Here is a 25567-nt window from a genome sequence, read left to right as displayed (position 1 = left end):
ATGTTCAAATAATTATGTATTGTATTAGATTCCATAAAACTCTGATTATGTCTGCGAATATAATTTTTAAAGGATTGTTTACACTTAGAAAAAATCAATCCTAAGACCTAATAATTTATATAAGTATTTTTAACTTTATTTTTGCCCTCTCTTTTCTTATTTGTATATGCAATTAATAAAGGGTAATCTAATGTTTATATGCATTTGAAATGTGGTATTGTTTAGCATATCTTTGACACTATATTTGAGAGTACCGGTTTTTAGAGATAGAAAATTCAATTCAAACTTTGAACTAAATTTTTTTTAATATCATATTTAAAGTGCATGTTGAAAAGTACTTTCAACCGCAACAAAAATTATATTCAAATATAGAATTTACAATGTGCAAGAAATATTTAAATTTATTTGGTCATTTGACAATGTAAGTGGGATGAAACATTTAAAATACTTACAAATCTTATTTAATCTAGTTGATGAGTTTGTAGTTATTTAAACAACTTCTTTTTTTTATTATTGTAAATGAATCAAGTTGTTTATAAACAGTTCAGGCTCGATCATCTAAAGCCCATCTCAGATTTATTTGTTAAGCAAATAAGTCAAACTCAAGCTCGATTTCGAGAATTGTTTAGTAGACGAGCTCATATTGACCTCAACTCGTGAACATGAACTTGTGTAGGCTCGTACACATTCGTAAGCATAGGTTTGCGTAGGACTTGTATAGATTCATGAACACGTTCATACATATATGCTTGTATAAGTTCATGACCAAGACTCATTTGGGCTCGTATACGTTCACGAACAAGACAAAGTAATCTTGAATTCGAGTCCAAACCGAGCCTGGATGAATTTTGTTATTAGAAGAGATGAGTCCAAACTTCTCAAGATAATGATGAGTGAATTCGTCACGATTTTGATCTGAGATCACAATCAAACGAGCCGAGCTCGAACAAAATGAAGCTTGACTCAGTTTGGTGCATTTACAATCCTACTAGCACCTGCAAAAGAGTTCATTATTTACTGCAAAAGAGAGTTCATTATTTACAAATAACCCGTTTGGCATAACTTCGGCTTCTGCTTTACATAAAAGAAAAAGAGAAGCAGAGGTTATCACTTCCATTTGGCTTCTGATCAGTGTTTGGAACATGTATTTATAATAACTTTTTATATCATAACAATTTTTTAGGTATGTTTGGAAAAACATTTATTGAAGTTCTTCTCCTATTGAAATACCTATTTTATCCTTAAATAGAGTGAACAACTATTTCTTAAGTACCATATGAATAAATCATTCTATTTCTTGATTGGGTACATAATCCTTATTTTTGTTTTATCCTTTTTTTTTCCTCGTTGCCATCTAATTTAAAATAACCAATGAATTATTATTAAGTGGTAAAATACCTAGTAAACGCAGTGAATCACAAAAAATAAATGTGAAATTCGCACATAAAAGAATAGACTTTATTCATACTGATTGTTTGATAAAAGATTAATATAAAATGAAATAAAATGAATAGACAGATTAACAACACAGAGAGTACACTGTACAGAGATTGATAAATAGCAATTGGAAAGAAACACGCACCAAAGAAATTCTCATCATAACTCAAAAGAAAACGTATACCCATTAACCTAAAAACACCAGTCAGGATATATATATATATATATATATATATAATTTTTCTTTTCTTTTTGACATTCATGCCATAACCAATAATTTTTTGCGTCCATAATTTAAATCCCCTGGGCAAGTGTTGCTTCTATAGTCCCCAAATTTTCTTTAAACCATTAGATCTGCTTGATTTTCGTCCTGTTAGAGAGAGTTTTGGCCATCTGTGAAGGAAATTATTCCCTCATTATCTACCAGCAAAACTAACTGGATGGAATCACAAGCTTATAGATAAAAAATAAAAAAATAAAATACAAACATAAAAGATCAAGTATCTGTGTGGCATCAGATATGACGGTGGTACCATTTCAATCTTAGTTGCATAATTAGATGGTGATTAGTATGAAATCGCCAATGACCGTTGTTGGATAAGCAGGAACCGTTGGTTTCCCAAAGTTATCTCTCTGAATTCATGCGAGAGCCTTGATATGTACTAGGATTTGGGTTGGGAAGAAAATAAGTGGGTCTTATATAGGGATACGCTTGAAATTCTATATTTTTTTTAAAGAATAAAAATGGTACTCTTGAAATTTAAAAAGTTTCATTAAAACAATAATTCAATAATTCAGTTTCTCGTGTCTTTTTAGAAAAGCGTGCATTGCTCAAAATAATTTTTAGGCCCAAAAAGTCAAAAGTTGCTTTTCTTAAACTAATCAAAACAGGCCCAAAGTAGATTGTCTTAAAAGTAGCCGGTGAAACTTAAACTCAATCTTCACAATAATAAAGTTTACGGGGTTCTAATTTTTTTAACATTTTCTTAATTTTTCATAGAATTCGATTTCAGACAAATTCTGTTTTCACCAAATCAAAGTTTTATTCTCAAAAAGAATCTTTAATTCTTTCTAAATAAATAAATAAATATATATATATATATATATATATAAATAAATAAATATATATATATATATATATATATATAGTAGTTATGACAGTTATGTTGAATAAATAACATTATACTACTTGTACTAAGAAGCGTTCGTCAATTGTATGGATACCACAGGCTTTACACATAAAGAGGCCTGACGATGCATGTCGGTGACGGTGACTGTCGATATAGCAAATAGATATACACGTGTGTAGATTGAATTTGGTAATACCGACAAATGTCGGTATAACATTATTAGTCATTGCGATTAGAAGAATTGAGAGTGCTTCTAATTTCATTCCTAATTGTGTTTGACACGTCTGCTTCACCGCGTAGAGCGTCGGCAGAAATTTGGAAAATAAATTTTTGAAATGTCGTTTTTGAATCGTAATTCGACAAAAATTTGGAAGGTAAGTATCTCACTTTGGAATCGCAATCCTAATTTAAATGGTGTGTGTTGTAGAGTCAATACGTATCCTATAAATAAATTTTAAAAAAAAATCAGTGTTTCACACCGAAAATACAATCCAGTGCCCCAATGATACCACATAAATAGTATCATTAATCAATTATTTATCATCACATAAATAAGTTAGTGTTTCATACCGTAAGTACAATCCAGTGCACCAATGATACCACATAAATAGTATCATTAATCAATTATTTATTATCACATAAATAAGAATATATAGATATAGAGAGAGATAATTTCATAAAAATGGGATTATGGTGGTCAAATGTTAAATTGATGGAGTCAAATATTCTCTTTCCAAAAAAATGGATTAATGGAGTTAATTGCCAAAATCATGGAAAATCACTATACATTGTATTTTTATTCCCAAATTGCCCCTTTTATTGTTGAGCCGGAGATAGTTAAGCCGGTCCAGAAGTTGAGCTGAATCGGGATTGAACCGGTGAGGTAGTTTTGAGACAGATCGAGAGTGCGAAGACAGTGGAGAGAGAGGACTGAGCGGGCTTCGCGAACATCTCCACCCTCGGCGACGGCATGTTCATCTCGCACAACAACGCGCGGATCTTCTATGACTTCCAACGCCGCCGATTTGCCCTAGCAGTCCTCGGCAAAAATGGCTGCTTCGTCGAGGGCGTCCTCCACCTCCCCGGCAACCCTCCGATTAAGCTCGACTCTCGGATTGAACCGGCGACAAAGCACACACGTGAGTTCCCATTCCACACATGTGAGTTCCCAAGCGGCGGCGAAGCACCGACGAGCTCCAAGTGTCGACGAACCATACTCAGTCCGGGTATCGTCACAGACCCAGTAGCTTCCATTGTTTTCGGCATAGCTTCATTCCAACCATTGTATCCGGTGAAATAAAAACCCCGCTCCGGTGAGCTTCGGTCCATTCCGACGAGCATTATAAGAAATCCACCGTCGACGAGCATTGTATCCGGTGACCCTGTGTTGGGTTCGGCATGCACACCGCGTGAGGTTTAGGCTTCTGATCTCCTCCTGCCATGGCGTTCTCACACACAAACTCTCTCTCTAACTTTCTCTCTCTACGCTGGCCACTGCTGGCATAATGAGTCTATAATTGGTGAAGAGGATAATTTGGCCGCGGTGTCTTTCGACGAGGAAGGTGTTGTGTTGGTGATGTATTAAGGGCTGCGATTGGGCGGCGGAGATAGTGACGGGAGATTCGATCGACGATGAAGACGCTGCCGGCGAACAGGGTGGCTTTTCCGATGATCCGGGTTCGGTTAATTAGTAAAGTTGTTGAAAGGGTAATATGATTATTTCCCAAGACAGTTGAGGAGTAGTTTTGTAATCAAAACAAATTCCAATGTTTTGGAAATAGAATATTTGAGTCCATCAATTTCGCATTTGACGACCATAACCCATTTTTATAGAATTATTCCATATATATATATATATATATATATATATATATATATATATATTTCAAAAGGTCATATTACTGCTTGTTAGTTTTTAATCTCTCAATAATAATATTATTGTTTTTTTAACTTAATAGTATATTTTCAATTGAATATGGAAGGTTCACGCAATGGATATGTGAACTTCTTCTTAAGAAAAAAATAAAAATAAAAAATTACCGGGACAAATGGGTACCGGATAAAGCGAACACACACATTTTTTTTACCCACGCGAGGGCTCGAACCCCTCCTTTCTTCTTTGAAGATAGGAAGGTTATACCATTGAGCCAAAGGCCCTTTGGTGTAAGTGTTAGATATTACTCCAAAGTTTATGGAAATATTAATCTATTAGACTATCGAGATGTTCTCTCTTTATCATTTTATAAATAAATAAATAAAATAACATTGGTGAAAGTACTTTGTTTTATTAACAGGAAATGAAACTTGAATCATGACGTAAGTTTCATATATTTGATTTATGTATGGAAGATTATGCATACATACATAAATAAGAGGGACCTATATGTATTTATTAATGAGAGTTCCGTTCCAAAGAACTGTTTTTAAGAACATGTGATGTTTAACTCTATTATTTAGGGTTGGGGGAGGGAAAGAGAGAGAATTAACTGAATATGCTCCGCTGATGAATTATATAAGGTGTTTTAAGAGACCCGACACCTATAATAAAAAAATAATAATAATAATAAATAGTTCAACTGTATATATTTATTAGTGGCTTCTAAATTCTAATATCAATTCAGTTACGAGTCTAAAGTGAACAAATTTTTAAAAATGAAAAAGAAATTAATGAAACATTTGTTATGAGGAATGATGAAGGTTCCATGAGGCATTCTTCAAGCACCAATCAAATGTAGTACTATCTTGTTAGGTCAACTCCTAAACACCATTACATTGCTCTGACATGTGATTTGTCATAGAGTACTTACTGAAAAATATTGTACTAATTGATGAGTTTCAAATTTCATTCGTATTATAATTGGTCTCTTATTATTGTTGTTGTCGCTAGTGTTTGTGTTGTGATTGTTGTGTTCTTGTTATTGTTGTCCATAAATGAGTTTTTCTTTTGAAATTTTGTCACAAGGTCGCTCTCAGTATAAATTGAAATCCAGATATAAATCCAACAACTTTTTAGGTGTGCTGAACCGGATCCCCTACACGCTTGGAAGAAATCCATTGTAGGAGATCTGGTGCACTCATTCTGTATCAATAATGCAACACATTACATCGTAATGCAAACTGTTACATCACGAAATGCAACATCATAAAACAACAATGTAACATGATTTGTAAAGATTGTGTTAGCGACGTAAAAGCACAGGACAAACACGAGATTAAAACAGCACAAGAGAGGATCCAAATTCAAGTGCTCACAATTTTTTCCATTGTTTAAATGAAGGGACGACAGAGTAGCCATTTCTCAGGTTAAGAATGACCTCTCACAACTTCCGGCGATGCCGTCTTTGTTTTCCTTGAGTAGCCATTTCTGTCCAAAGTTGTCCCACCACAAACTGTGAATTTCTTTTCTAAATATTAATGTGGATATAAACTCACAAACACAAGCCATAGGTCTGTAATAGTCTTTAACCTGTAAGCTAATATCATAACCTACAAAAATCATGCTCTTTAGAAAGCCAAGACCTCTCTTAGTTCCTCAAATGAAAGACTACTTAAAGATTCAATAGTGTGCACATCACTCTGCAAGTATGTTTCACATAATGTCTTAACCCGGGTAACTTACCGGTTCTTGAAGCATTAAAATGGCGTGCCAGTTTTCGTTTAAATCTGCACCGAACAGAACTTGCTTTGCAAGCAGGATATGCTACTCAAAGGTCAAGAAGGGCAAGGTGAAAGTAAAGTTCAGTATAGATTTGGTTTAAAACAAGAGAGACTAATTGTAACGAAAATCCACTCCTCCAATCTACTTAAGGCTTCAATACAGTTCATAATTCCTAAAGCAAGTTTACAAGTAATGTCAGGTCTCGTAACAGGAAAAAGAAAACGCCCAAGCATTATATAAACCAAAAGATCCTAAGAAATAGGCATTGGGGAAGAAAGCATGCCCTCTACTTTCAACAAATTAGCCATGTTTAGACATAAGGGAGTGAACAAGTGAACCTACTCGATGAAAATGCTAAGGGGACTGGGGTCTTCAAGAGAAACAAGGAGCTGTGAAATTGCATGTTAGCTTTGCAATCAACCTGAGACTCCACACGAAGCATCAACTAAGCCAATAATCTAAACAAATGTACCGTCAATTAGGAAGCATCTTCACTGTTGAGTTTGCCCAGCCCATGTTTGAATACATGGGCATATTGTGAATGGGTTGGCTAGCATTATTGAAGAGCCCCGACACCCCCTGGTTAAGGGGACTGCTACCGCTATCATCAGATGACTCACTTGAGGCCCCTTGGGAGGGAGGACTAGCTGCTGCCACTGGTGTACCGTAATTCAGCATATTGGGTGGTGATGCAGAAGAAAGCGCCGATTTTGGTTTTTTTCCATCCGCAATGAAGCTACCGACAATAACCTAGTAAAACATAAAACATGGTTCAGAATTAAAATACAAAGAAGATATACAATATATCCCTAACAAGACCAGAAATGATGGAAACTTGTTTAGACACATTTAGTGACTTGAAAAATCCACTTACATTTGTTTCTTAAATGTGCATACTTATATTTAGTTTCTAATTTGACAATGAATGTCCTAACACACAAACCAAGAGGAAGAGAGGCAAATATCAGCATAACAAAGACCTGTACTGGTGATGCTGCTGTTAGCATTCCTGCAACTCCACCACCCAAAACTCGACCATCTGACCCTGCCAAGGACACACTCAGACCACCTGTTCTGCTGCGATTACCATTACTTTCAGTCAGCAAGTAGGAACCTGATAAAGAGATGATCTCGTATCGACCCTACAAAGAAGATGTCACCATTATGCATAATCCAAAGGGAAAGAAGATTCATATATGATAAGAGAAATATTAGACAAATCCACTTCATGACATTGTTGCAATAAATTTCACATTAACACAAGGCAAGACGACCACTTCATTACTCAGCATGGGATTGCAGCTTGACACATGTCACACATAAACTCGTAAGATATAACTTACAAGAAGCTATTGGCAAAATAAGGTGCAGCCCAATTTTCCAGAGGGAAATTGGGTGTGATTAAAATACAAAAGATAGAGGGCTAACAGCTTGACACATGTCACACATAAACTCATAAGATATAACTTACAAGAAGCTATTGGCAAAATATGGTGCAGCCCAAATTTCCAGAGGGATATTAGGTGTGATTAAAATACAAAAGATAGAGGACTAACAGAGAATACTTCTCCTTTGAAGTGGGATAGAGCATGCCAAGTAGAGCGAGGGTAGAAAGGACACAAATCCAGTTAGTTTGACTTGATTATATTTCTTAGGTTTATGGTATAAATCAGAAAGCCAGCGAAGAAGCGAAAGCCTTCTAGTTTACAATTAATCCTCTATTGAGCTCATCTAATCGCCACATTCTTCGAGACCATCCCACATCAATTGGGTATAGGGAACCTTCCCTTTTGAACTTACATAAAGAAACTCATGGAGAGTTCTCTATTGTTTGCTAGTACACTGCACACTTGTTATATTTGAGTATAACTCCAAAGTTTCCACTCGAATATAGTTTCATGATTCAGTTGAAGATTATGTTTAGAATACCAGCAGAGGTTCCACCTGAACCAATCTGTTATGAGCAAGTTTCAACAATCATGACTCAAATAACTCATTAGTCACGAAGGTTGCAAAAATTGTTCTGGCCATAATATTGTGAACTAGTATTACCCTTTTCTTTTCTTTTTTCCTTTTTCCTTTTTTTTTTTTTTGGGTGGGGGGATAAGAAACGATTGTCTAAAAAGTGCTCAAAAGGAGATCATATCACATATACAAAGCTCAAAAGGCAAACAAAGCTATACCCTCAAGCTATGCATGTAACAACCCTCACCCTACCCAGACACAATATTGTCCGCTTTTGGCTCCCCCGAACCAGAGACTTCCCAAGAATTCACCCATCCTGATACTACTTCAAGTTAAGCACGCTTAACTCTGGAATTCTGGAGGGTTCACGGCCATAACGGCTTTAAAACGTGTTGTGTCATAGAAAGGTGTTGAATCTACATATAGCACTAATCCATCCACACCCAGGCAATATGGGATTGTGCACCTGTAACTCGTCTAGTGTAGTAGCCTACTGGTGCCACCTGCACACGCTCACACACACCCGCCCACAAGGTCGCCACAATCACCCCCCTTTTAGGGCCCAACATCCTCGTTGGCCACACTTCTAGTTGGGTTAGGCTCTGATACCACTTGTAACAACCATCACCCTATCCAGACACAATATTATCCGCTTTTGGCTCCCCCGGACCAGTAACTTTCCAGGGGTCACCCATCCTGGTACTACTCCAGGTTAAGCACGCTTAACTCTGGAGTTCTGGGGGGTTCACGACTTTAAAAAGCGTTATGTCATAGAAAAGTGTTAAATCTACATATAGAACTTGCCCCATCCATACCCAGGCAATGTGGGATTGTGCACCTGTAGCTCGCCCAGTGTGGTAACCTATTGGTGCCAACTACACATGCTCACACACACCCGCCTACAAGGTCGCCACAATCCACAAAAACCATCATATCCTCCCAGAATTACAATTTCAACAATTAACCCAAAATAAAATAAAATAAATAAGAATAGAGAATCTGAGTGCCCATATAGAAGTCTCCTCCCCTTCAAAAGATCTCATATTTCTCTGACACCAATGACCCCACCACAAGCAAGGAGGAACAACCCTCCAAGCATCTCAGGCTTGCCTCCCCATTGTAGATCCTCTCCAAAGCTCCAATCATACTTTCCCTAGAAAACAGCATAACCCAACCAACACCAAATAAAGCCAGAAACAAGCTCAATCAAAACAAGCAACTACTGTGAATCAGCATTACTATTGTAAATATAAATATTTCCTACTTTTAGATATAGAAAATTATAACTAGACAAACTTCATTGAAATAAAATGGCTTCATGATTGGAATGAGGCCCAAAGCTCAAATTTAGGATTCCAATCAGCATATGTATTCCCTATCTAAGCAATGGTCACGTCACCATACATGGAACCATTCCTCTGATTTTCCTATAAAAGGTGGTTGTTGCCCAAATGGACCTAATATTAAAAGGTGTAATGGCATCCTCGTAATTTAATGAATCCAACCAGTAAGAACACGATGTAAATATGAACAAAAGTTAGGAATGTACCTACTCCATCCCTCCAGACAGAAATTTCTGAATGCATGCTCGACAAAAATTCCATTTTTTTACAGATACCTAACTTGTAATAACCACATGAAAACCAACCTGGACCATGTTGCAAAGTTAGCTATATTCATGTCCTTCACAGCCATCCTCTCGCTCATAAATACCTTCACTAGCACCAACAACTCGAAATTTTCAAACATCTTGCACACGTCCCATTTTTTTCAATCAATAAACCTTTACTATGATATAATGAGGCTCCACTGAATTCTGAAACTATATTTACATTTCAATCAAGACCATTTTAAGACTCCAAAAAACCATCATTAGTAAGATGCCCAACACTACGCAGTGTAATACATTTTAATGTCGCTTACAAGTTCAAGAAAAAATGGTCCGTTTGTTTTGCTTGTTTCTTCTTCCCAATGCACATGTATACAAACATGTATACACGCATTTTAACAACTATATCAAAAGGGGGCGGTAAACAGCTTTCACGTAAAAACCAATTTGATTTTTTTTTTTCAACTAAAAAATGTGCTTACCCTATTTTTTCAACTTTATAGGAAATTTCTATACAGGAAAATCATATTTGCCCTATGCTACATGAGTTGCGTAACAAGACTATCCTACTAACAGAAGAGCTAAGTAGAAGTCATTAATATTGCGTTTGGCCACTGCCTTCCACCACCACTATAGCCACCACAAACCACCATCGCCGCCACCATCGTCTTCCACCACCGCCACCTGCACCGCCTTCAACTATCGCCACCGCCTTCCACCACCACCAGTGGCTTCCTCCACCGCCGCCTTCCAACACCACCACCTACACCACTGCCGCCTTCACCTCCACCATCATTGTCACCGCCATCCACCACTACCGCCATTTCTTTGTAAAAAATTATAGAACAAGATCAATCACAAATAATTTAGATCCAGACCAATCACAAACAAACAATTAAGGAAAGCAAGTAAAGGAAAGAACAGGATCTTTTACATGAAAAACTTCACCCAAAAAAAACCACGGAGCTACTCTCCACAGGCTGCCAATTCCAGTGCCTTTGGAATGACCTGCTATTGATTTACTTCAGATGCTCGGTGTTCTCCAACTCCAGTGCCTTAAAAACCACCAGCAACACTAATCCACTCTAAAGCAATTACCTCGCGATGATCAGTTTCTCTTAGTGATCAATTGCATTTTTTCTTCCATACAAAATGAAACATGTTTCTCTAATACATAGCAACATTCATAATACCGATGATGAGAAAAGCGAACAACACTAAAAACTCAACGTGAATGTGTGCTCAAATCAAAGAATCAAAACTAAGAAAAATATCAACTTGTTTCTTTCAAAAACTCATAAAATGCTCGATAATAGCTCTTTTTAATAAAATTTATCAAAGCTAAATAATTATAATTAGAGTCCTTCAAATTACTAAAGAAGTCGTGTAAAAACATTAAAGGATGTCTCTTAGTGTTTGAATAGGAATTGAAAACAAAATCAGCTTGAAAAACAATTTTCTTATCGAAGTTGACAACTTAGAACTGATTGGGAACAGATTCTGCTACTCATGTAATCTGCTTTTCCTCAACTACTTCAATATCCTCAGCTGGTCATCACAAGTTGTGTTAGTTGTGTAGAGACACTTTGGTGTTGAATTCTCCACGCAGCATGAAAATTATGATGATCAACAGTCTAAATAATAACTAATTATCTAATGCAACATGCTGACACTGAAAAGAAAAAGATGCTCTCTAAAAAATATATGGTCTCTTTATATGCTCTCTTTATGAGGTGCCTCAATATCTCTCTATCTATATGTATATATGTTATGAAAGCATAGAGGTGTTCTTCTTATACAGGGCTTTGAATCCAAAGGAATTAGGGTTTCTTATGCTTCGTTTGATAGGAAGGAAGGAAGAGGGGTGGATAGAAGATAGGAAGGAAGAGACAAACTTCAATCGTTTGGTAGAGAGGAGGAAAGGAGAGAAGAGAAAAGAGAATGGATGAGTCATCCTTCCTCCTTCACAAATTTTTATCCCTTCAAATATAGGCGGAAGATACGAAGGAAGAAAGGCAAGGCTATTATAAATGTTTTTAAATTACAAAACTCTACTTATAATTAAGGACACTTTCCCTTTTCTTCTCTCCTAACAAACAAAATAAGGTATTGTCCTATTCTCTCCTCTTTCATCCAACCAGACAAAAAGAGGGAAGGACACAATCTCTTCTCTAGGGATGTTTCATTTATCTTTTCTTCTCTCCCTTCCATCCAAATTTCTTCCATCCTACCAAACAGAGCATTAATTTAAAATGAAAACTAAACCTTTAAAATTCTTATTTTGAGAAGTTTCAAGAACTAAACCCTTACTACTTCGATCTGTCAATTGACACATCATGCAAGGCTTACTGTTTTTGTACAAATTTCCTGCTCAAATGTATTTATTTCAAAAAAATTGTGCATTCAAAACATATATGCATTGTGCTTGAAAATGAGTCATGATAAGAAAGCATGATTATGAATCCTAGTTGGTGAGATAATTATTCAAAAAGTGATTCTACCTTTTTTTCCCTTTGATATATCTTCAAATTCTGAATCTCGCTTGGAGATGTGTACCACCACCACTACCAAACTAACTAAACTAACTTTTACGAAATTTGTCAACGCGAAGTTCTAATCCTAACAAATTCTCTAAATTTTCTCTCTTATATTTATAATTCTTATTCCCTTATGGTTTTAAGACCCTTAAAACTCTATCTATAATTTTAGAATTATGTGAGATCAATTAAGAAGCTTTTCGATAACTTTTGGAAGATTAAAAATCAATTCCAATTGAGAAACTTGTACTTTTCTACAAATCTGCAACATGGCAAAGTGCCAGCTCAATCACTAAATAGTTTAGATAATTCCCTAGGACTTTATGTAGAATTGGCCCAATCAGATTTCATGTTGATCTCACTATAGTTTTAATTATTATTTACTATTTTCCAATTCATTGATGTGGTTCTATAAAAACATTCAATTTACAAAAAATTATCTTTCCAATTCTTAATTTAAATTAAAAGATACATGTCTTCTATTTCAAGTACATCTCTTTCTTCAAGCCTTTCCTTATTATTATGGGTAAATTACAGTGACCTCCCTGATGTTTGTACAATTGCTCAGATCTCCCTTCTTGTTTGAAAGACAAAATTTTGTATCATATTCCACCATCCGTCAACAGTTAACACCGATCAACAACAATTTTTCCTTCATCAACAATTTAAATTTCTCAAAAATACCAATTTTACCCATGGAAAATTGTCTTATTCAATTAAAAAATACATCCATATCTCATGGGCAAAGATACTGGAGTTGGTTGGAAGTGAATAGCGAAAAAGGTTAGTGTAATCTCTTAAAAAACTCCATCGATTATGGCAAACCTCAGGGAGGTCCGTGCAATTTACTATATTATAGTAAACTTCTGACTTATCATTACCTTTTGTCCTTTGGAACTTCTTCCACTTGTTCTTTATATGTTGGTCAAAACTCTAATCGTTTATTCCTCAAATCATATTCTAAGTGAAGTTTTGCATTCGTGGAATTGTTGGAAGGTAAAAATTTTAAACTAAGAATGTAAATCAACTGGCCAACGGCAATACTATAACTTCATCGCTGGCAACATCTTTCTTTACAAAATTTTGAAACTTAGCCCAAAAATATGAGAAACCCAACATGACTGCTTGCAATAACTTCTCAAATTTTGGGGTACTTTTCGAACTTCAGTTGAAACCCAAAAGTTTCACCTGACGCCTCAAAATTGTGTTGAGTCAGTCCTGCTTAAATGCATTGATTCTTAACACTCTATGGGCACTTTGGATTGATCCTTGACCGTAAATGGATTGACCATTAAATCCATACGAGCGCTTGGATTGATCCTTAACTTTATTAAACAAAATGGATCACTACTTGAGGGAAATGAATTGAAACATCTCTTGACAAAATCAACTTCCCTGCCAAAATCATTCTGACCTTGACAATATCACCTCCAAAATACTGATACCTCTTATGTTCAATTTAAATTCAAAACCCAAAATTCAAGCTTCTTAATCAAATTAAAAGCTTCAAATTCGATTCCAAAGTAATAAAATTTAATTCCAAATGTCCTCATTAAACACAAGCTAATTCCAAATTAATTCTAATAGCTTTCAGATTACTTTAAAATTCTTAAACTAATTAGGGAACTTCTAAGCCATTTAAATTATCCAATCTAAAACCTAAGGTCTTTTAGATCACTTGCCCTCCCTAAATTGCGTAGTTGTGGGAAGATGAAGAATTATGTTATTGCAACTTCAGCTCGATCTTCAATCATAACTTCCATGTTGGAGAAGAACCTTCCTATGAAGTGATACAATCCTCTAGACCTAACAAAACAAAGGGGCAGAAAATGCTTTAAACGAACTTTGGACTTTGCATTACTTAATTGGAAAAGAAGAAGTAACAAGCTCCACTATCTCTATAATTGAATAGGCAAAACTCAAGTAGATCCTGTGCTACGTAACATATCTAGCTGCACGCTAACACAGAAGGCCTCTTTACATTATAGTTATTACTTAATAAAAATCCTGAACCCTCATTCCACTAGTTTTATTTCAAGATGGAACCTCTGATGTTTGGGTCAACACCAATATTTTTATGCCAAATTGATTGGCACTCGCACCATATTGCACTTCCATCTACAAAAGTAGTACTAGCCAACATAAATATGTAGGAGGACTAGCATAGATACCAATGAAATCTATTGATTATACAGGAAAAAGTTTGTCAAAAGCTTATCAGTTTGAACAGATTACAACTCCTACTGACTACTGCATTTTTTAACCTGTTATCAAGATATGAGAATCATTTTAACTCCAACACCATAGGATGCGGACATTCTATGAAGATTGCTAAAGGGAAATGAATTTTTTACACTCCATTTTTGAAAGCAAATATATCTAAAATCTTATAATTAGTTCAAGAAGACAAGAAGCATCACAAAAGCTGTTGTAACACAATGATGGCGTGTTTTGGCATGACATCCAAAAGAAGTGTGATTAGGGGTTCAATTCTTATCGCTTCAATCAGGGGGAAAAAAAAAATTGAAAAAAGAAATTCTGAAAACAATAATGCTTTTGCAAAAGATCATTTTCTCCCAAATTTAAAAGGTAAATTAGAAGAGCCGCATGACACCTTGTTCTCAAATTTCTATCAGATACATATCTACTAGAGACATAAATCAAATATAAAATGGAACTAATGATGATAATAGAAGGTAGACATATTCCATACAGACCTCATATGTCACATTGCCACCAGACGTTGCTGGTTGGCGAAGGGTGACGTTGGAGATGGCACCATTTGCAGAAAGAATACAGACAGTACGAGGTCCTAGTTGTGAAAAAGCCATGATCTTCGACGCTATGTCCTGCAAACCATAATAGCACCCCAAAAAAAAAGGCACATTAGATTTTGGACAAAGCTACACTGAACACCCAACCCCTCCTATCCCACCCCCAACCCCTCAAAAAAATAAAAAAATAAAAAATAAAAAAAAAATTTAAGTTTTAAACTCAGAATTTGGAAACAAAGCAAAATCTTTAAGTAGGGGAAAAATGACCATAATGTTCTCACAAAATAATTGTGAGAAAAGATTAAATGAAAAGCATTACATAGTAACATGGATAAGGAAAACCATGCACAGTTCTTATTTTCATATAAATTCCAATCAAGCAATTCTGCCATCACTGCTAAGTATTTAATCAAAAACGTGTAAAGCAAGCACGAACATCACCCAACAATATCTCTCTTTGAATAATATTCTCTATATCTCAACCGTTGATAATGGTAGTGATATGGGTCATCTTATAACTTCAACAAAATGCATTCCTCAACCACCACTTCCCCCAGGCCAAAACCCGTATCTCATTGACAAAAAACGCTTCACTAGATTGTCCAAGGTCAATCCCCACCCCCTACAACACACATATCATTCCCTCTTCAAAAAGGGTAAAAGGATAGGTAAATTCACATACAAATAAAATGTAAATAGGAAACAAATATATATAAATATATATATGTGTACAAACTTCTGCCATATATACTCTTACATGACACCTGAAGGAGTAAAAGAAGCTCAAACTTCTTCCCTTCATGCTCCACTTCTGAAAGTTGCTCTCTTTATTCAGACATTTGATGATAAACAGTATTTTGAAGTCATCTTATTTTTTTAACATATTGAATTTATCACCCTACTCTCCTCCAAAAATAAGGACTTCATGTCTTCTAAACATATCAGATACAGGTTTGGCTCCCCTCTTATACGAGCTACCTCAGTATAATCCAAAAAAAAAAAAAAAAGCCAATGGGCAAGGTAAAAAAAAATCCAATCTAAAACTAGGAAAAGGAAGGAAGGAAAGAAAGAAAGAAAAAATAGTATCAACCAATCGACAGTCCCATTGACAATATCAATTGGAAAAGTTACTTGATTAAATACATTTTACTATACAATATGCATAATTTATTTGAAATATGCAATTTTTCTTCTTTTCTTTTTTTCCTTTTATTTTTTGGTGACAGATATTGATTAACTGGAATCATCAAATCAGATAAACATTTTGAATGAGTGATATGATAAAACGCCCCATATAAATCAAAGGTCACATTCTTCTTGTGCAGAATTCACTAAATATGGACAACATTAGACTGGAACATACATTGTGTCTACCTTCACTGCCTAAAAGGGTAAAAGAAGTCATTTGGGAAAACGGTTAGATTTTTAATGTCTTGAGATCAACTGTTGTCCAATTTCTCCTCGTATTCCATCACTAATTTCAGCAAGACTGAATCAGAAGATACATAGAGCTTTAGTTTAAAGATCACCGTTTGAGCATGCACTTCAATCATTCGAGAAAATATCATGAGAAATCAATTATTGTGCCATTTACAAGGCTTGAATCAACTTTATTTCATAAGAAATCTAATTTATTTTATGGGTTATTCAGAAGTCGCTGGTAAAATGTGGAATAGCAAAATGGCTCAGCTTTCTGTAATTGCAACAGAATACACCTGTATTTTACTTGGTGAAAAAAACTGTATGAATTTGGCAACATTGAAAGCCTCAACACTGAGGAAAGGGAGAAGGAAATATAGCATCCTTGAGACATCATGAGATCAATAAAGGTTGATTAGAGGACTGCATTTCTAGCATTAATCATCGACCTCAAGATCCCCATCTTGTGGATATTTTCTCATAAATTCTTAGTCAACTGTTTGCCCCATGGTTACGTGTTCCTGCCAAATCTTCTAGAATCATCCCAAATTTTCACACCCCTAGAATGCGAGAACTTAGAAGAAGCAGACTACCAAATGACAAGAGTTTCTTTAAGGATCATACAAAAAAATTAAAAAATAAAAATTGGAAAAACAAAAATATAAGTAGTAATGGATTGTGTTGTATGGTCAGAGTTTATTTTGGTTTTGTAATGAAATTACCAAAGGGGGAGAATGTGAGAAATAGAACTTTATGTTTTTTTTAACGAAATTACCAAAGGGGGAGAATTTGACAAATAGAACTTTGTGTTTTTTGTAAAGAAATTACCAAAGGGGGGCAATGTGACAAATAGAACTTTATGTAGGCAAATTTCGTAACAAAAGTTGGACTCCGTATTTTTATTTTTAGCTTCTGATTAGATTGTCAAAAGTCATTGTAGTCAGTTAGTTAGTGGTGGTACCTATGTGAAAGGCATAATCAGAATTTGAAGATACAAAGGCAAAAAGGTAAAATCGCCACTTGAAAAACTAACTTACCAAATAGGGTTTACAAGCATGCATTCTTATCATGACTCATTTCGGGCAGGATACATACACGTTTTGATTCATAAAAAATATTTTCTGAATGCATGTTAGATCAAAAAATTTCAAAAGTTTTGTCAAAGTCCAAATTGTTTTGATCAAGGGCTTGATTGTTCAAGCAGCGCCAGTAGGGTTGAATCTACAGCTAAATCGATTGATTTGTGCATGAAGAATTTTGGACACTCTCTTATATCAGAATTCTTTTCTTTCTTTTTTTTTTTTGATAAGTAAAAAATATATTAGAAAAGCGTTCAAAAGGCTCTTCTATCAGAATTCTAAAAGGTTTAGCTTCTAATTACAACTAAGAAACCCTAATTCCATTTAACTAAAATCATCATATAAACACATCTAGGCTCTCATCACATACGCATATAGATATAGAGAAATCTCTACACATTATTGAGAAAATACATAGAGATCTCCTTTTTATAGAAACAATCTAGGCACATAACGTGCATAATTTTATTTCATCATCTAGCATGTAGCATTAGATGGTTGTTACTATTCTGAGTGTTGACCATCAACTTGTGGAGCAGATAGCATCAGGAGTGAATCGCGAAACAGATCAACAATTGAGATATTGGGAGGATCTTGCATAATTCTGAGTTAAGAGGGACAAGGTGATACAAAGAGTGAATATGGGAACCCAGTTCAAAACTTCTTTCTCACTTAGTGGATGACTGGATTCTGATTTTCCTGACTAGGTCCCGTGGTTTTTCGCAGTTGGGATTTTCCACCTAAATCTAGTATATTTTATGTGATTGTTCGGTCAATTAATTTTGCTCTCTATATTTAAATAACTGATATTGTTGCATTATAAATATAACTGTTAGCCTTTAAAACTCAGTTGTTGTAAGTTAAAACTGGACAATATTTATTCATCCCCTCTAGACCTATTTTGGGCTTAGCGCACTTTGATGTATCAGAGTATTACGTCACAAGTCTTAGATTTCTCAACACTATTTTATAAAAATAAATAAATAAATAACCCATGTTGGAAATCAAGAATGATCACGAATGCAGATACTATGACAGAAACATTACGAATTGTGCCGCAGCAGTTATGACATAAATAATAGTTTTATAAATCTAAGTTATATTTCTTTGAAATACAACACTGCACAGCTAACATACATATATAGACACAAGGTACATACATAAGTATGTATGCACTTACATGCATACATACACATACACAAACGTGGAGGGTCAACTGGCATTAGGAAAATCAACACACACATACAATCACAGGTATTTATATATGCACGTGAATATACGCATAATTGCATATAAAATTAACTTAATAATCATGTGCACAATACATGCATGTCAATAATAGATTAGTACAAAGCACCTTGCTATTAGTCTATTGCAATAATTATGATATTTTACAAATTCAAAATAAAAAAAGATAACAAAAAGAAGTGTCTTGGAATGATAACTAAGAAGACCTCCACTGATTGGACAACAATCTCAGCTAAAACATTTCAAACAATAGTTCAAATAATTTTCAAGATTTATGTCATTTGAACACTTTGTGTTCAAGTATGAGAGAAACAACTTGCTTTTTTTTTTTTGATAAGTTCTTGCTATGGCTTATGAATAATAATAAATGTTAGATTTGAATCCAGTACATCCCTCTCAACACCTTGCAAAGGCTAAACCAAAACTTGGGCAATGGCTGTATTGTATGAACACTTCCAAACATACGTAGAATTTATTTTAGACACATTTTGAATGAAGTCAATCGATCTTGAATGACATCTATAAATTACTCCTTTTGGGCATCAAATAGATAGTGCAACATGTTACTAATACTAAAATCCATAAAAATTGCAAGATATCAGTTGTATTTTCCAGTTTTTATATTTATAAATTCCTCATGACAACAAGAAAACCCCCATAATGCAACAAAAAATATTGTTGCATAATCATGTTCCGTTTTTGCTTTCAAAGGGTTGCCCCTTTTAGCTTTCGAAAAAGTATCCCATTCTTAAACAGGGAAAAATTGTCTTCTGTTTGCAATAACTTAAGCTTCACTTGTCAAAAAAGAAAATAAAGAAATAAATATCAAATTTGAACCTTCCACTTCCTCTTAACAGCCCCACCAAAAGAAGAAGAGAAAGGAAAATTTTAAATACGAGAGCTTTCTTTCCATGTTTAGAAATTAGAACTTCCTCATTCAATCAAGTGATCAAGACAACAAGAATATACATGCCATCCTTCACCAATATTCTGATCTCTGTAAACAAGAAGATACGTGCAATCCTTCACCAGAATTCTGATCTCTGTAGTTACAATGCAATTTAACCACTCCCCAATGGCAACTTCACCATTTCTTTCTCTTCTTATAACCACCAATAATAATAGCAGCCACTGCTTCACTGCAAATCTCTCATTTCCTCACTTAACTAGATTCAGTAATTACAATGGCAAGGACAAGATGTTCGATGATTTGATATCCACTAAAAAAATTGTTATCTACGTATATTACAATATTATAAGATTGCAATTCTGGTAAACAGGGGTTAAAGAAAGATAAAACAAAAGAAAGCTTTAGTGCTTCTTTTCCTGTGATGCTTAGGAAAATCACAACCAATATGTATAAAAAAAAAAACCATCCTCCCTCTAGAGAAAATAAATTGACTATAATAACCCATGTTAGGGCAGGCACCAATATAGGGAATAAACACATATCTGCTTTGTTTGTATTCAGGTAAGAGTGTCTAAAAATAACAATTTAAAGGGACCTGCATTTAAGTAGAAAAACCTAATATAACATGCACCTTATGAGAAGCATATGAATCTAGACCATCCTCTAATTCATGGAAACTCCTAGCCGGCTAGCCCTATTTGTCAACAATGCCTCTTCAAGTTTTGATAAACCAATAGGTTAAGCTAATAATTACAGGAAGCCTACTTAGGCGGAATTTTTCCAAGGTTTTGGAATCCAAAAAAGTGCATTCTTTAAATAATCTCTCCCATTTTCATCCATGTTGCATTAAGGTATAAGAATTGAGAGTTCCACGGATGCAAAGAGCTATGTTACATGGACTCGGGTACGGGTGTCGAACACGGGTATGTATCCATGCGTCAGACGTGTCAAATCTCCAAACAGAAAGACACACGGACACGGCTCAATATTCATTTTATTAATTATTTTATTTTATTTTCTAGAGTAAAGTAATATTTTTATCTAATATAATGTTCAATAAAGGCATTTAACTCATTTTAAAGTAATAATATAATGTAATTGAATGATTGGATATATTTTTTAAGTACATGTCCAACCAAAAGTGTCAGACACATATCCCATACACGTGTCCAAGGGATACGTGTCCGACACGGGTGGGTACTTCACTACTTTTAAAGAGTCCATGAAAAAGAGGTAGAGAATCTAATGACATGCAGATAGTCATATATTTAGTACAAAATCCCTTTGGTATTACAAAGTATGTAAGTAATGAAGTCCAAGGCTTAGTATGAAATTCCATATGTTCTAAATTTCTGTTGTTCTTTTTCCCCCGCATGATCTTGAATAGTATATTTAATCATACTATTTACCAAATACTAGTAAATATATTTATTATGTTAAAAAATTCACACATGCCAATGAGAGACCCTCAAATAGCAATAAATAGACTAAACAAAGAAATTCATGAACACATAATACAAAAGCATGCTGATTCGGTAATATATTTGTCTTCAAGCACTTAACGTCAAAATTTATGTGATGACTTATCAGTACAAGAACACGTACCAATTTGTCTTCAAGTGCGCGCACATCGCCCTTATAATCCCAATAACACATAATATATCCAAAAATTAGTTTTTTTTATTTGAAGTTTCAAGCAATCACTGGAGTTCTAATCTAGGATACTCTTCTATGGATATTTTGGAAAATCATCTACTTGCTGGGATTTCATTTTATCAATTTTTAAGTTGCTTTAGGATATTAAAAGGACCCGCTTAATGTTTAGAATCTTTCAATCACTCAAGTTCTAGCATTTTAGGAATATATTTCTCTTCTTTTAAATTCCTAGCATAAAATATCAGTTTAGAGAACTGTAGCAGAGGTTCATCAAGACAAGGCACGCAGCCGCATGCTTGAGCCAGCTGACGAGCACTTTTTGAACTGAACCCAATAAAGGCCTAAAGTATAGGTACTTCTCAAAATACATCCTACAATGATATATGTGTAAACTCTAGATCTTAATTTATTTTCCTTGATTGTTTATATATATAATTTTGACAAACTCTGAGATAGTTATATGAAAGTGGCATTACCTCGCCAGCTTTAACCAATATCACGTGCGGTGTAAAACCAACTCCAGATGATCCTGCCCACAATAGAACTCAAAAATGACTATGCTTCCTAATATATACCACAAATTAAACATCAGTAAATACAAACAACCACATTTATAATCACCAACTCTTTCAGAATATAGAAGAATCACCTAAAGCATTCAATTGTTTCTTGCCCGTCCCAGGTGGTCTCCCTCTACTCCTTTTCGCCGGAGTATCCGATGACGGGGTGGCAACGCCAGAATCTCCGTGAGCCACAGTAGAAACAGGATTAACAGGAGCCTGGGTAGTAGGAGTAGGAGCAGGAGCCAACCCTAGAGCAATGTTACCATCAGGCGAGTACTTCCTCGGCCGGCCTCTCTTCTTCCTCGCCGGCTCAATGCTGAACCCGGCAGGCTTCAACGGGGGCAACTGCTGCTGCGATCCGTCGCCGTACGGCGAGTTGGACGCAGATGTGACGACGGAATTGAAAGGGAATCGAGGGTTTTGGATCATTGTACTTGAATTGGGACTTATCATCGGCGAAGTGTTGTTGGGTAAGTTGGGAGTGTAGGAATTGGGGGGCGGTGGTTGTGGGACCATCATTCCCGGTGGTTGTGGCGGCGGTGCTGGTGATTCTCGTGAATCCATCTGGGAGAAGCCGAGAGAAGGCGATTTTGGGGTGGTGTTGTTGAAATGCAGGTTGGTTTGGGGAGTGTTATCTACTCTAAACCTACTACTGTGAGAGAGAGTACAAAGTGAAATAAAAAACTGCGAACCAAAAGCGGAGCCGAAAATTGTTATAAAGAGAGATTTAGAATTTAGGGTTTTTAAGGATTTTTTTTCCCATATATATATGCCAGCAAAAAGGTTCAAAACAAATTGCCAGCAATTTTGATAAATATGTCGTGGACCATGTAATAATTTTTTTAATGACATATTTTTACTAAATTTCTATATTTGAGAGTCCTAATGTGCGATGATATCATCATTACAAATTGGGGATAGATACCTGTTGTATAATAATTAATGACTGTAATTAAAAAAAATAAACATGCAGTTGAATCACAACCTTTGTTGTACTCAAGACACATTGGACATGGTACTAGTACTAGAGATATTTAATTCAAAGAAGAATAGATGAGACATGTTTTTTTTTTTCATTAAGAAAGAAGTTGAAAGAATCTACTCATACATGTTTGGTATGTAGGAATGAAACAGAATGCAAGTGAGAATGGAATAGTCATTTCATTCTACTATTTGGTTGCAAATATAAAATGGTGTAGGATTGGATAGATGATCAGCATTCTAGTGTTTTTGTTTGCCCAATTTAAAACTTAGAATGAAATGAAATTCAAACTCTATTAGTCAAAATACTTTTTTTTTTAGTAACAAATAAATTAAACTAACAAAATAACATTATTCTATAAAATAAAATAAAATTCAATGACGGTGGTGGTAGTGGAAGGCGACGACAGTGTTTTTTGGTAAAAGGTAGCAGCGGTGTAGACGGAGATGGTGGTGGAAGGCTACGGTGGAAGTACTGGTTGTGGTGGTGGAAGATAGCAATGATGTATGTGGCGGTGGTGGAAGACAATGACAGTGATGGTAGAAGACAGTAGTGGTGATGGCAGCAGCGAGGTGGTGGCAGTGGAAGGCAGTGACAGTGGCGATAGAGGTGGCAATGATGGAAGGTAGTAGTGAAAGGCGATGATGAAGAGTCGAAGACGATAATGGTAGTGGAAGGCGGCGACATAATGGCAATGGTGGAGGTGCGATGGCCGTGATGGAAGGTGGAAGTGATGGTTTTTGGTCTTGAAACCTGATGGTTGTTTTGGAATTGTGATTTTTTTTTATAAAAAGAAAAAATTATTTAGTAATGCCAAAAAAAAATGGTCATTCCAACTTTAGTTTTCTTACGAAACTGAATGATCTCCATTCCATTCCATTCTTGCAACATTATTTTTACTTGTTGAAGTCCAACCCCAACTAAATGCATTCAAGGAATTTAGACCAGTTATTTGGTTTCTTTTTTGATGTATATATATAGCATGGTTCTATGCTAAATTTCATGGAAGGAAATGATACAGACAATTACTCGAATTTAATCTTTAAATATTTTCATTAATACATTTTAATCTATATCTTTATTATTATTAAAAGTGTAAAGAGTTTTAGTGTTTCAGTATTAAAATAAAAAAATATTTATTAGTTAACATAAAATGAATTAAAGTAAAAGAGTTTCTAATAGGTCATTAATAAAATAATTTACCAAATAAAAAAATAAATTACCAATTAAAATTCAATAGCTAATTGTTTAATTGAAATTTAATCAAGATTTTTCAAATCATTTATAGATAAAATAATAAAATTATTTATCAAATAATAAAATAAGTTAGCAATTAAAATAAATCCTATAAGTTATCAATTAAAATAAACAAGTTACGTATTAAAATAAAATAGGTAATTATTTAATAAAATAATTTACCGAATAATAAAATATCTTACCAATTAAAATTAAATAAAAAATTGTTTAATTGAAATTCAATCAATATGTTCCAAATAATTAAATAAATTACCAATTAAAATTAAATAGGTAATTATTTAATTAATATTCAATCAAGATATTTCAAATCATTAATAGATAAAATAATAAAATTGGTACCATTTAAAATTAAATAGGTAATTGTTTAATTAAAATTCAGTCAAGATATTTCAAATCATTAAATAAATTACCAATTAAAATTAAATAGGTAATTGTTTAATTGAAATTCAATCAAGATTTTTCAAATCATTTACAAATAAAATAATTTACCAAATAATAAAATAAATTACCAATTAAAATTAAATAGGAAATTTATTAATTGAAATTCAATCAAGATGTTTCAAATCATTAAATAAATTACCAATTAAAATTAAATAGGTAATTGTTTAATTGATATTCAATTAGGATGTTTCAAATCATTTATAGATAAAATAATAAAATTGGTAAATTAAATAGGTAATTGTTTTTTTGAAATTCAATTTAATAAAATAATTTACCAAATAATAAAATAAATTACCAATTAAAATAAAATAGGTAATTGTTTAGTTGAAATTCAATCATGAAGTTTCAAATCATTATTAAAACAACCAAAACAAGTTACGTATTAAAATAAAATAGGTAATTATTTAATGAAATTGAAATTCAAACAATAAAATTGCCAATTAAAATAAAATAAGTAATTTTTTAATTGAAATTCAATCAAATTGTTTCAAATCATTTACAGATAAAATAATAAAATAATTTACCAAATAATAAAATAAGTTACCAATTAAAATAAATCCTATAAGTTACCATTTAAAGTAAATCATATTATGCTGGAAATTATTATTAAAATTAAATAGGTAATTGTTTATTTAAAATTCAATCAAGAAATAAATTACCAATTAAAATTAAATAGATAATTGTTTAATTTAAATTCAATCAAGATATATATATATTTGGTAAATTCAGTTCAATCTTGGAAAAAAGAAATTTTCAGTTCAATCTCAATATGAACTGAATTTTTGGGTGAGAGTAGAGAGAGAAAAAGGTTTTTTGGGTTAGGAAGAAGGGGAAGATGGTCACGCCGAGGCAGCGTCTTATTCCTTAAAGCTGATGTCCGTCGCTACCTCACGAGGCTTCCA

General features: G+C 34.1%; 1 protein-coding gene across 1 annotated transcript; it reads right to left on the bottom strand.

Annotated features, from left to right (window-relative positions):
• Positions 1–6340: 6340 nt before the first annotated feature.
• On the bottom strand, positions 6341–22705 carry LOC132303508 (AT-hook motif nuclear-localized protein 8-like). The gene is made up of 5 exons (XM_059800785.1): positions 22072–22705; positions 21899–21951; positions 15054–15185; positions 7206–7367; positions 6341–6975 (listed from the first exon to the last, which is right to left on the bottom strand). Exons 1-5 carry the CDS (start codon positions 22547–22549, stop codon positions 6700–6702), a joined length of 1101 nt encoding a protein of 366 aa, XP_059656768.1. The 5' UTR covers positions 22550–22705; the 3' UTR covers positions 6341–6699.
• Between the last annotated feature and the right edge of the window lie 2862 nt (positions 22706–25567).

Source organism: Cornus florida, unplaced genomic scaffold (genome assembly GCF_030987335.1).
Source record: "Cornus florida cultivar Cherokee Brave unplaced genomic scaffold, ASM3098733v1 CherokeeBrave_3.0.0_Hap2_Chr04, whole genome shotgun sequence".
NCBI lineage: Eukaryota > Viridiplantae > Streptophyta > Magnoliopsida > Cornales > Cornaceae > Cornus > Cornus florida.
The sequence above is the reverse complement of the archived record's forward strand: the minus strand, read 5'-3'. Positions and strand labels throughout refer to the sequence as shown.